Source organism: Phoca vitulina, unplaced genomic scaffold (genome assembly GCF_004348235.1).
Source record: "Phoca vitulina isolate PV1807 unplaced genomic scaffold, GSC_HSeal_1.0 scaffold1, whole genome shotgun sequence".
Classification (NCBI taxonomy): domain Eukaryota; kingdom Metazoa; phylum Chordata; class Mammalia; order Carnivora; family Phocidae; genus Phoca; species Phoca vitulina.
In genome coordinates this window covers 76324541-76338380 of record NW_022589704.1, presented here as the reverse complement: position 1 = coordinate 76338380, position 13840 = coordinate 76324541, and the positions used below count along the sequence as shown (strand labels likewise).

The 13840-nt window shown below is 33.7% G+C and overlaps 1 protein-coding gene across 5 annotated transcripts in view; it reads right to left on the bottom strand.

Annotated features, from left to right (window-relative positions):
- PRPF40A (pre-mRNA processing factor 40 homolog A) overlaps window positions 1-13840 on the bottom strand; it is a 54089-nt gene that overhangs the window by 36742 nt on the left and 3507 nt on the right. For all 5 annotated transcript variants that reach the window (XM_032410338.1, XM_032410348.1, XM_032410354.1 and 2 more), the window contains 2 exons: window positions 2887-2967; window positions 1757-1787 (listed from right to left, as the gene is read on the bottom strand). In XM_032410338.1, coding sequence (XP_032266229.1) covers window positions 1757-1787; window positions 2887-2967 — 112 coding nt within the window. The remainder of the gene's footprint in view (window positions 1-1756; window positions 1788-2886; window positions 2968-13840) is intronic.

Sequence of the window (13840 nt, the reverse complement as noted above, 5' to 3'; positions counted from 1 at the left end):
CACATGTGGCTAATGACTACCATATCAGACACTACAGATTACAGAACATTTCCTTTTGCATAAAAGTCTATTAGATGGTACAGTCCTAAATTATTATCAATACCCCTCTAGACATAAGGGGAAACGCCCATTAGCCACCAAGTTCAAATGAGTAAGTTTCAACTTTAGAAACTAGTAACCTAAAACTATGTGTGGAAAAGAAAAGAACTGTATGTAAAAAAGGAATAAAACACACAGAACAATCAAAAGAGGCTACTATGGACATCACTGGTAAAACCAAAGCATTTAAAAAGTAATTAAGAAGAAATTTTATGAGTCTGTTTCTCACTCAGGATACAGGAAACAAAATGTTGGTTACCAAAGTGGGGAGGGCAAAATAGGTGAACAGGATTAAGAGATACAAACTTCCAGTTATAAAATAAGTCAAGGTAATGTAATGTACAGCATAAGAAATCGTATTGTATGTAATAACTTTGGATAGTGACGGATAGGTAACTAGACTTATTGTGGGGATCATTTTGTAATGTATAAAATTATCAAATCACAATGTTGTACATCTGAAGCTAACAGGATATTGTATGTCAATTATACTTCAATTAAAAAAAATTTTTTTAAGGTAATGTTCCAGGATTATTTGGGTAATAGTAATCAGCTCTAGATATCTAAATAGGCAAAATATTATACTAGGTATTTCAGAACACCATTTCAGCTTAAATAAAAAAATTTGTGAAACATCTTAAAAAGATCCAATATGCCCCCATATAAACCTGTAGGAAAATGTGCATTTTAAATGTTTCAAACCATGTTCAAAACAAAAAATGTTTTAGGGGTGCCTAGGTGGCTCAGTCAGTTAAATGTCTGACTCTTGATCTCAGGGTCGTGAGATTAAGCCCTGAGTAGGACCCCACCCTGGGTGTGGAGTCTGCTTGAGATTCTCTCTTGCTCCCTCTCCGCCTGCCCCTCTTCCCCGCCCTAAAAATCAAACCAAACCAAACCAAAAAAACAAAAAACATTTTGGCATAATCATGGAAAAAAAGTTCAGCATCTGGAATACCAATTTATCTGAACATTATTTACTCATGGATAATTGAAGCATTACTAATATATATGAAAGGTACACTAGTCAAAACAGTTATTAATAACTGGCTGATAAAAAAAATTATCACAAGGCTTACAAACTCCAACGGCTACAAGGACCAAGCAGGTAATAGAAAAGACTGTAAAGTAGTCCAGAAGGCCAATGAGAGTACATGCTCCATATCCAAAGTAAGGAGTTACTACCCCATTCCACAGTGTCTGCTGTGTACAAAAAGGGACTCAACCAGAATTTTTCATTTAAATATTCTCTGACTACCTACTGTGTTGATAAGCACCACTGTAAACAACGAATATTCAGATAATACAGTTTTTCAAGATAAATTCAATCTTTTTTGTAAAAAGATAAATCTAATCGTTATGTATGGCCCAAGACTTTAAATGTTAGCAACTAATTATAAAATTTAAAAACATTGTATAGGCTAAAGTATCACTGTAGACCAAATCTGGTCCCAGAACTCCTGATCTAAAATTATGGTAATTTTTTATGGATTCAATTATGAATGCTATCCCTACTTCCCATTGCTTAAAACAACAACAACAAAAAGAAGAAAAAAATCAGGAGCTAATCATAAAGCCAAAGTGACACTGCTTTTATTCCTTGTTGATAGCTACTGTCCAGATGAAGTCTAATATTTACCACCATAAATGGCGTACATACCTGCTGCTACATCCATATTATTTACTCCTGGCTGTAAGATAAAAAATGAAATTAGTAATATTCACCTTGTTTAAACTATATTTTATATAAGTTCCTTATAAAGCACAGTCCCTTTTATGTATACTCAAAGATTCTCAGTAAGTTTTAGTTCCTTTAGTTTGCTATAAATTGTAAAAACATCATAAAACTGGAGCTATTGAAGCACTTTAATCTAAGTGTGTTATTTATATGATCATCAGTTACATATAGATTCACAACCATTTACCCACAATTCTGATACAGAAAAAGCTCTAAAAACCAAGTTTTTTCAACTTTCACACCAACACTCATTATAGTGGCAAACTCTGCTCTGAATGACATGAGCTCTTTATCCCACTCCAGAGAATATCCGTTAAGTTTGCTACAGAAATATTGTGTTCGAATTATATAAGGCACTGTCCAAAACCCCAAGAGAACTTTTTATACGATATATAGAATATGCAAAGTATTATTTTATAATATTAAAACATTTTAAAATATATATTTGGCCTAAGAATTTTGGGTAAGACATTGCAAACGTAACACCCCAAGTGGAGTATGTTCATTACAACCACCAGGTTATCAGGTAATAAATAAGTTATGCTAATATGAATATCATAATGATTTACATATTGCTATACAATCCAGTAAGGGTGATAAGGCTGTCAAGGATTTTGTAAGTAATGTGCCAGCACTGAAGTCTCATGAAATGTAAATTTAGAATAAAATCTTCTGATTTCTAAATCTAGGATCTATTACTAAACCATAATACAACAATTTTAAATTAACACCCAGCAAAGCAAAAGCCTATTCTTTAAGATCAGAATGCCACCAGACCAATAAAATGCTTCTGGCTAACAAATTATAGCTCTTAGTATTCTACTCCTGTTTAACGTAGAATTAACAATTAAGGATGTCTGTATAAATACAGGAAAAAACGTGAATGCCTGTCATTCAAGAACCTAAAAACCCACTGTAATTCCCTCCTTGCATTACAGTACTCACACACTTAAAAAGCTAACATGATTGCCTATAAAATACATAGAACGATGTTATTTCATATATAAAAGTAGTCAAAACATCACAGAAAATAATTATTTTTACTAGATTACCGGTAAGGCAGGCTGCATGGAAGCCTGAGACATATGAGACATCATCATTCCAGGCATTACTGAAGACATCATTCCAGGCATCTAGAATAAAAGTAAAAAAAGGTTACTATATAAAACCAAAGCATTTAAAGAACTTTATTAATCTATCTGGTTATCAAAGCTAATATGTACAACTCAAGATTTAAACCCAGTGAACACTATACTACATGAATAGTATGCTTAGTAAGTGCTTGTTGAATGAATGAAGTATTTTATCAATGAGCTAATATTTGTCATAATTTATATGTACAGTTAAAATTACTTTTAACAAACTTAAAAGTTTATATTATTTCCGTCATTTTGAGAATATTAATTTTCTTTTAACTCACCACTCGTGTTTTTCTCCCTTCTTTGGAGCAAGACAAAAATTTTTTCTATTTCTCACCTTTGACTATTAATATCTGTATTAAAAAGTTTTACAGCAATCTCTTTAAAAAATTCAAGATCAAAGGTGCTTAAAAATCGATGACTATAAAAAATATGTAAAAAACAAACTTTAGACACAAATCATCTATGTCCTCTCTTGAAAAGAAAAACTTAATGAAGCACACACCATGAATATCTGAAGAAAGAAAATATTAGTTTTGGAGGTTAATCTAGTCTATCAATGACTGCCATCCAAATCTATGAATGAATCTTCACTACCAAGTATGAATAAAAATCATGAAGATTAACATAAATTTCCAAAGGATTTTGACCCAATACTCATCCATATTATAATTTTGATTTTAATATGAGCAAATCTAACAAAAACATGGAGGGGAATAAAAACTGTACAGAATAATCGTAAGTACTGGAACAAGGTAACCAGGTATTCAACAGTTTCAAATTAAATGAAACTTGGAGAAATAGAAACAAACAAGCATATTATGGTCAACAGGAACACATAAAGCCTACTAAAGGTAGATGAGAACACTTGCACACTGAATTTTGTTATTTGGGAAAGTCGACTCACAAAGCAAAACCAGGCTAAAGTACCATTAAAATGAAGCAGCATTGTATTAATGGATTAAAAAACAAAGGTTTTTTGTTCCTTAAAATATTCAATAAATTGCTTAAACATCATGAAACAAGAACTTGACAGAAAACATGTGACTACTACTTGGAATATATGGTGAAACAGCAGGTTAAAAAAAGATACAGAATTTGAAAACAGAAGCACAAGCCTCCACCACCCTGACTAGAAGAATTAAAGTAATTTATACATTAAGGGAAAAAAACATAGTGACCAAATGAGAACTAGGCTCGGAAGTTCCCTCTTTTCTCTACTCCCAACAAATATATCCTCACAACTAATTTTACTTAAGGCTAATGGCAACGTAGGCGTGAATTCTTAAGGCTCTAAATAACTGATTATGGGGGGAAGCATGTGAGCAACAGAGGGAAAGAGCCCGATATTTAAAATGGCACATATATAAAATCCAAAGCTGTTAACATACCCAAAAACTAGAATTCTAAACTAAACTGAAAAACTCAACTTTGAAAACTTGAGAAAAAAGTATTTTCTCATAAGAATTAAAGACATTAAGGGTGCCTGGGTGGCTCAGTTGGTTAAGCAACTGCCTTCGGCTCAGGTCATGATCCTGGAGTCCCAGGATCTAGTCCTGCACTGGGCTCCCTGCTCAGCAGGGAGTCTGCTTCTCCCTCTGACACACCCCCCCATGCTCACTCTCTCTCTCAAATAAATAAAAATCTTTTTTTTTTTAAGATTTTATCTATTTATTTGACAGAGAAACACAGCGAGAGAGGGAACACAAGCAGGGGGAGTGGGAGAGGGAGAAGGCTTCCCGCGGAGCGGGGAGGCCCATGCAGGGCTCGATCCCAGTACCCTGGGATCACGACCTGAGCCGAAGGCAGCCGCTTAATGACTGAGCCACCCAGGCGCCCCAATAAATAAAAATCTTAAAAAAAAAGAATTAAAGACATTAAGAAAAGTGGGATAAAATCTCCATCATGCACAGAACATCTCCACATGGTAGCAGTACAAAGGAATATAACTTCAAATTGAAATACTCTGACTTCATAAGACAGTGATCAAATCCCATTTAAAAAACAAGGAACAAAAACCCTTACAATATAATAAGAATTGACTAGAAAAGGCCAGTGACACTTAAAACAAACAATATTTAAAAATCATTAAAGAACAGAGTTTGACAGAATTCTCTCAATTGTTTGTCTTCCCCACTTCAAATTTTAAAACCTCTCAAAAATTTGCCTTTAGCCTAAAACTTATGGAACTGGTTATAGAATGAGACTTAGTGTTTTGGTTTCTTCCCCACCCCCTCCCCCGCCCCCAAAACCAACTGTTTCTTCACCTTCTAATTGCTCCCGGGGTTACAGTTACCTTTTAACTAAATAAGATCACCTAAGCCTCTTACAAGTAGATTTTCTTTACATATTTCAAATAGAAAGATGATGAACAGTCAATGTTGATTTTGTAGCAACAAATAGAAGCAGAGGAGACTGAACCCCAGCTTTGAGGGAGTCCTGCCAGCCCTTCTCTTCATGCAGTCTGAGGACTGACCCTAAAGGGACCACACTTGTCAAGGCTGAGGAGTGTCCAAATACCAGGGCAATGAAACACTGTGGCAAAAAGTCTTCCCCAGAGGTAAAACCTGAGTCTGGGGTCTTTGCACCTTCAATTCCCCGATTTCTTAGGTTGGCATTCTGAGCCACAAGTCTATTTCAAAATAGGGTTTTACATTTGTGGAACTTATGTGAATGAGATTTAGTGTTAAATAAAAATCTAAATTCTCCCTCATATCTCTGTAAATTCTGAGGGGCATCAACTAGTTAGGCTTGTTCAACTGGACAAACATTGGAAAGATTATGTACAGCTGAATATCTAAAAGTAAGTAGATCAACATAATTTTAAACCAAAACTGTAATACTAGCATGAAACCAAATAACAAAAACATAAATATGGAAAACGTTACATTCTTACGAGAAGTTATTACAAGAATTAGACAAATTAAGAGCTCTTCCAGAGGCCTAAGCATCACAAAAAACCTGTCTCCCAAAGACTGAAAAATCTACTTCGTGGAAATGTTATGATTTCCTTTTTTCATTAACTCTAGGATACACATAACATGGGGACACATGTTTCAACCCATCTGAATTCTTTCAGAGGTTTTGTGTTGATTTAGGCCAGTCACTTGACAGCACCATCAATATGAAATGATTAAAATTTTCTAAGTTATCCATTATTATTTTGTTTTAATACCAAACTGATCCAGGTTGCAAGCTTATGAGATTTGTGGTTCAAATCTTCAGAAGTGACTTTCCCTTCCTCAGCCCAAATAATCAAAGTTGAGGCATTCAAAAGTTACTTTGTCATCATCCCTTTTTGCGTGGAAGGTTTACTTCTTGCTTCACATGAAGGGAATAGCCCCTTGGTCTCCCAGCTTTATCTGCAGAGTATTTTAGACTTCTCGTTAGGTTTTTTTTTTCTCTCTAAGGGCACATAACGGAGTGTCGTACCATTTATGGCATCTTAAGTTCAATGAAAATAGGATGTTGGTTCAAAATAGTTAAAGGAAGAAATCTTAACACAGTTGCTACAATGTTGCCACTATAAATTCCAAAAGCAGATCATTCTTAAAGCTACAAAGCGGTGGTTCATATAAGCTTAATGAGAAGCACACTATAAAATCACAACCATGTACAGCTTCACAAATTTTGCATTTAAGCTACTTTGGCAAATATATTAAAGTTTTACAATTACAAATTTTTAGTTGTTAGGAAACAGGAGAAAATGGGAAGGGTAAAACAACATGAGACATAAGCTAAATTGTCTAAAATATTAAATATCTGAATTTTATGGACACTTCGGAAGTTTTCAAAACCAAAAATTAATCAGATATACTGTTTGGTATACTTTATTCATAAATTGCCAACCATTTCTTTATGTATACTATATAAATTTTTCTATGTATATTTCTATTCTTTTAATGAATATTATTATCAAGATGTCCTCAGAAGGAATACCAGTATGAAGAAAATAAAAAACAAGTAGAAACTAGGGAGCACTGCACAGTCTGCTCATTCTTAGTACCCCAATTTGGAAAGTTCCTAATGTTAGATAAAACAAGCCTGCTACATTTTTCACTAAATATTTTTAAAACTAAAAGTTTTAAATAATAAAAGCAATTCCGTCAATGCTACAACACATTAAGTTGTACAAAATGTAAAACTAAATTAGCCCAGTTGTTTCATGGTATCAAAAGCAAAGTGAAGATCATTACACATGGGCACTTCAAAAGTTCTTCTCTTCATAATTATTTCCTGGAGTTTTTCCTGGTGGAAAGAAATCATACAACCTAAGGATCTTTTGTCTAAATATTAACTTTTAAATTTGATTGATTTTTAAAAACCATTCTTTCTGCAAACCTGAAGCTTCAAATCACCTAAGAAGTTTGATTCTTGCCTTTTTACTTGGTTCCTCTTTAAGTCAAATTCCATTAAGTCAGTACACAGAGGCTATTAAGTCTAATATTTAAAAACCATTTATACCACTAACTTACCTTATGAATGAACACAAAAAAATTAATCACCAAACAACTGTAAAAGCCACATCTCTGAATGTAACTATTCATTCAATTAGAAATAAACAGAAATACTCCTGTTTAAAGCATATCCTTAATAACCCAAAATCAGTAGTTAAATTTTGGGACAATCATTTAACCTAACTTTCCCTTTATTACAATTATTTATAGATTCAATATACTTATCATTTTCTGATATAACATTTAGATAAACAAAAAGACATATTCACAAACTGTTCCACATGGAAAAGAACCTTACCATTTAATAAGTTAATTGCCAGTATTAAATATTTAGTTTGCTAAATTCTCTCAACCTCGATAGTTTAGAACTGTTGAAGTATACACTATTGTTCAGATTCTAAGGAGGTCAGCTTAATTATATAATCTCATACTGCTACACAGGGAAGCAGTCCAGTACAGCTAGCTATTAAGCACACTCTAGAGTGAGACTATCAGAATTCCTATCCCAGCTTGGTCACTTAGCAGCTGCATGATCTTGGGCTAAATTACTTAACCTAACCGGGCCTCAATTTTCTCAACTGTAACATGGGGAAAAATACTACTCATCTGTTAACATTGCTGTAGGGATCAAATGGGGCAATGCACAGAACAGTGCTCAATAAATGACAGCTGTTTTATTACCACTGCTCTCCTTCAACTCAGATAAATAAAGTTTCTCTTCATTGTCCCTTTGCTCATCTATTCCCTATTAGACTGGCACTTAGGTTCTTTAAGGGCATCTAGTAAATAACGTGAAAGCATCATCTTTAGTAGGAATCAACACATGTAATAAGGCAATCCCATTTTAGGCATCGCATTTAGTGCTGGCTCTGCAATGTCACTGGACAATTCACTCAATTCCCTGGGCCTTACTATTCCCACCTATAAATTAGACATTCATCCTCTAGCCAACGCTCTTTTCAAGTCAGAAGGATCAAATTCAGTAAGGTATATCAATCTCTCAAATTTATACACAAAGACAGTGATAGAATTATAATTCCTTCTAAGACAGATTAGGTATCACAACCCTATTCTCTGAAACCTTAAGGAAAAAAAAAACTATATGCAAAAGGGAAAGTAAATAGTTTAAATTATTAATGATACTTAGCCCACTGTCTCTTACTAAACTCTAAACTTCTTAAACAAGGTCAAAGAAAATATAGAGAGAAAACTGAGTATGGATATATGATACAAAAACTTAAAAAAAGCCAAATGAAAATAAACTATAATTTTAATTTTTAAAAAGCCCTAAACATAGTAGAGATACACACAAACTGTGATGTCTCAAGTCATACAGAATTAGACTTTAAAACTTCCTCTAAAAAGTCACCTAAGCTTTCTTTTGAACACAAGCCCTCTAGGATGCATGTATGGAGGAACATAAGACTGTTACTATCTCCTACTCCAAATCCTTTAAAATAGATTCAGTTTTATATCTAGCTAAATCATTATATATTGTTTACATGAAACTTTACTTTTTAGTTTCTTCTCAATTGTGGGCACCTTTAAAATAAGGAGTACGTCTCATTTATGTAAACAGTACTAGTGCAGAGGACAGGTACACCTACATATAGCAGAAACTCAAATGCTTGTAGTAAACAACTTTATGTAAACAGTTCTTATTTCTGTATAGAAGAGAAAAATTTTCTATTTAATATTTGCTAATAAATATGTAATGACCTTGAAATTACTGAAAAATCACCTTTCAGAAAATGAACCATTTTCTTTTATCACATGGCCAAGGAAACTATACAAAAGCCCATGTTTTTGAATAGAAACTTAATGCTCATTCATTAATCAAAAGATAATTTAGAAAGTCTTAACCCAAACAGAAGATCAGGCCCTAGGGAGTAAAATTATGTTTGTATTTGTAGTGAGAACTTTGTTTTTTTTAAGTCTAAGATAAATAAATTTTAAGAAAAAAAAATCAAAGCTGAAGATAAAAGCAAATTATATTTCAACTCAGAACAGTCCTCACTTGCTGACATGTTTAGTCCTTCAAAAGACATAGCTACCAGCATCACTCAGATTTGGAGAAGATTCAGATTTCCACTTTGAGTGCACTGTACCAAGTAAAAAAGAAGCAATTAGAAGTAGATTTTCTTTAAAGCCCATTATGCAAAACACCATTATCTTTAGTACTACCACTAACTGCAATTAACTTTTCATTAACAAGCAAAAGAAATGTATGATTACTTGACTGGAGAGAGAAAAGAAATATAAAAGATTCATCTCCACAAAACTTCCAATTGTCTACAAATAACCATGACAGCCACATCAGCAGTTAGAAGACGAGAAAATAAAGTTCAGCGAGGCACGTGAGGGAATGCCTGTAAGTTTTCAGTGCAGAATATATACATAATACATCTTTTAACACCACAGCCAAGAGAGTTAAATGCCTATTGACTAAAAGTAATATGAAGGTATGGAAAAGGTGTAAGAATGAAAGATTAACAACTTCTATATGAGACAGTAAAATGAGACAGTAATCTACTCGCTCCTACCTAAAAACCTTCACAGTCTTATCATTTCTCTAGTTAAAAACAAACATCCTAGTACAGAGCTATGGGATATGCACAGGTAGCTTTAGCTTTACTGTGTATAAACAGTAAAATTGATAAACAATTTTATGATGGTTTTAAGTCACATCATCAGTATTTCTAACAAACCCAGTTAAAAATCAACCTGTTAACCTGTTGAGTTTTGTTCTCTTCCCTTTTTAATCCCGTTACTTAATGAATACATTCGTTGCACTCTACAAGTGCTTCATCGTATCTGTTAACACTAATTTCGATGTTGCCTTTTTCCTCCTAAAGGCCAGACTAAATGGAAAAACAGCGTCAATACAGCATTTCTCCCAAAATGCTAATTCCATGCAACGTTAATTCCATGCAATATGCTAGACAAAGCAAAATAAACACAGTTTATTTTGGGGGTAAGGGATTCTGAGAAAGTGGGGAGGGGAAGATGGTCCCTTCCAAATGTAAGATTCTATAATCCTGTAAAAGTAGAAGGACAACTTTCCCCTAAGAACATATAGTAAGAGGCAAATGTAACCTATACAATAGATAACTGACATAACTGGAACCAACCAACCAACCACCCACCCAAGAAACAGAGAAAAACAGTTTTAAAAGACTTCTGCGAGACTTCTCAGCATCTTTAGAAAATACTGTGCCCTGTGAATCTCAAAGGAGGAGGGGAGTATAGTTCATTCTTCCACACTTACACTGTCTTCTTAGATCTCTCCAAATACTCTCCATACTCAGAAACACTACTCTAGCTAAAGTTTTTAAATAGACGAGTTCATATTTCATTGAAATGTTATCTAAAAAGAAAATAGTATCATTTGTAAATCTATCAAAATCTAACTACATACACAGCCTAGAAGTTATACAAACATATTAGGTCTGGGTCAATCTATTTTTTAGTTAAGTACTTGCCTGGATAATGTAAATGCATACAGAAAGTTACTGAGATTCAAAAATTATGAGCAAATAACCTAACGGGGGAAAAAGCCTTTTTGTCAATTACTAATGTCCAATTCAACAGCATGGATTCTGTAAATACCCAAAATAATGGTAATTAAAAAGCAACAGGAACAAATCAATTGGTCAAATCAGTCAGTCAGATAAATCTAAGATACCAACACTTTGGATTTCTCTGGAAGGCCTATATTCCAAATCATCATTTCCCCCGAGGGTATGGGAAACTTTGTGGTAAAACTTAAAAAGACCATCACTAAAGTCATACAGATAGAAATACATTTGCCTATAATTTAAAATAAATGGAAATATGTATTTTTGCTTTATCCACCAAAAACTATTACATTTATCTTCCATTTTTATCAAATGAAAAAACAACTATAGAGAGGCAAACACTAAAAATAAGAACTGAGTTGTAACAGTATAAAGTCACAAGTAACCACTGAAATAGTCAGATGTAACATCTACTATCTCCATGGCCTATAATATAGGAAAGAATATGTTTTTGTTTCATTCATTCAACAAGTATTTTACTGAGCACCCATGCTGTGCCAAGAACTGTGCTCAGCACCTGTGGACTTCTTAAAAAGTACAAAACACAAACCCTGCCCTCTAAGAGCTTACAGTCTATTACGTGCTGGAAAGACAGAGCAAATACACCATAAAACAAATCAAAACTAAATCCCAAAATAAGTGAAACAGAGTTACAGGCAGATTTCATAGGATTTTATTTTAGTAATTTGAAGGGACGGTGTATGCTGGGCAAAGTATGCTGATCTCCGGGAGAAGGCAGAACTTGAAATGGAAGAACTTAGGTAAGTAAAGGAAAGTTCATGGTGGTAGTGAGCTGTGGGCAGGAGAGCATGAACAGCACAAGCTCAGTCATGAACTAATACAATCAGTCAAGATATCATAAAAAGATCAGCCGGGGTTCAAATTAGGGAGTGTGAAGACATGCACCTCAGAATCATGCATTGAGTTGTACTCTGGGAGATTCTTGAAAGTTAAATTGTGGAATTTAGACATTATACCATAGGTACAGAAAAACACTGGAGGTTCTTGGGCAAGGAGACAACACACTGAAATCTAAAAGAATCTGAGGGGGCAGGCTTGAAGCAAGAAAACCAGCTCAAAAGTTGTTAAGAGTATCCTGGGCATGGGAGTATAAGTACTTGGGTCCAGATGGCAGCAGGAATAGACTCAAGATCTGTTAAAGCCTGCCTCACTCATTGTAAGAACAAGAAAATCAAAATCATTTGTGAAAAGCATTCATTTATCAATTTATTGAACAAAGGCAAAAAAAAAAAAAAAGTACTGAATGATTAGAATTAGGGAGGCATTACTAAAAGAATTTTGTTTTTATATCCATATCAACCCATAAAATCTCATACATATAACCTATTCTTATCAAATGATCTGAATTGAACCGTAGGTTGTTAGAGCTAAAAGAGACCTTAAGTCTTTTACTCTACTTTTCTCATTAAAAGAAAAATTAAAAATTTAAAAAAGAAAGAGCCACGTAGGAGGGCTCTCTTAGGCTTTCAGTGAAGGCAAAATTACCTGTGATAAAGGTAGGACTTGCATGTCCTTTGTGTAGAAACAACAAAAATGAGTAAGATGTGAAAACCTTTTAAAAGCAAAACATTAATAAGTAAAAAATGGCCTCACATACAGTCACATCTCAAGGCAAATTTCTACTGCAAATTTTTGAGTACTGCCACCAAGCAGGGAAATTACTTTATTAATAACGGTTTTTTAACCAGTGATAAACCATTATTTAATTTCCATATTATTTAAAGTTTATACAGATTTCAAGGTCCCTTCCAAATGTAAGATTCTATAATCCTGTAAAAGTAGAAGGACAACTTTCCCCTATGAACATATAGGAAGAGGCAAATGTAACCTATACAATAGATAACTGAGATAAACTTGAAATCTATTTTTTAGTAGTAATAGATTCAGCCTGAATTCTAAAAAGGGCACAGTAGGTTATCTCCTGAATAAAAACAAACAAAAAACTCTTCCATAAAACCGTAATACCCTTTTAACCTAAATAACTTGATGCATTTGAAAAATTCTAACTTCTGTATGTTGTTATTCTGTCCAGTCTGCATATTATTTTACAAACAAGTTTTAAAATTTCATGTCACGTTCAGTAACATTCGAAGACCAGAATCACTTAGCAAGTAAGACTGGCACTAATTTTCATCTTCAGCTCGTCCCAGAATGAGATATTAATGTGAACTAGGCAATATACATGAAGGTTCCATAACCTTCAGTACCAAAGTCTAAAAAATCTGTAAACTGATTTTTAAAAATTGAATGGCAGAACCCTACCAACTTTGTGTCACTACAGTGAACTATATAGGCACCCTGCTGTTTCTCATTAACTTCTGACCATTAATATCTCAGAGCGGGTAGAAAGAAAAAAGATCAATTTTGCTAACTGTCAACTTTTATTTTTAAGCAAGTTGTTTACAAGGCTTTAAATTAGATTTCTAGATTACTTAGTATATTTAATTATCCATGCCCTCCCAGTCTGTTACCAAAGCTCAAATAAGAATTGGTTTTACCAAGATTTGGGCCCCATATAAGTTAGATATTAAAAGGAAAAAAAGAAACAATCTAATTTTAAGGAAAAACAATGGGGATTCTCTTGGGACCCTAGAGCTGGATTCTTAAATCATTCATTCATTATCCTAATAGGAGCCAATAGGGAGAGAGAGAGACTTTTAAACATCTAAATGGTCAGGTACACTTAAAGGTACATGGCATATACTGGTCTAGGAAAAAAGAAGAAAACCACAAGGTAAAATTCAGAGTATTTCAACAGATGTGTACCAAATAGCAAGTCACCTTACTAGGAAGATGGTCACTGATATAGCT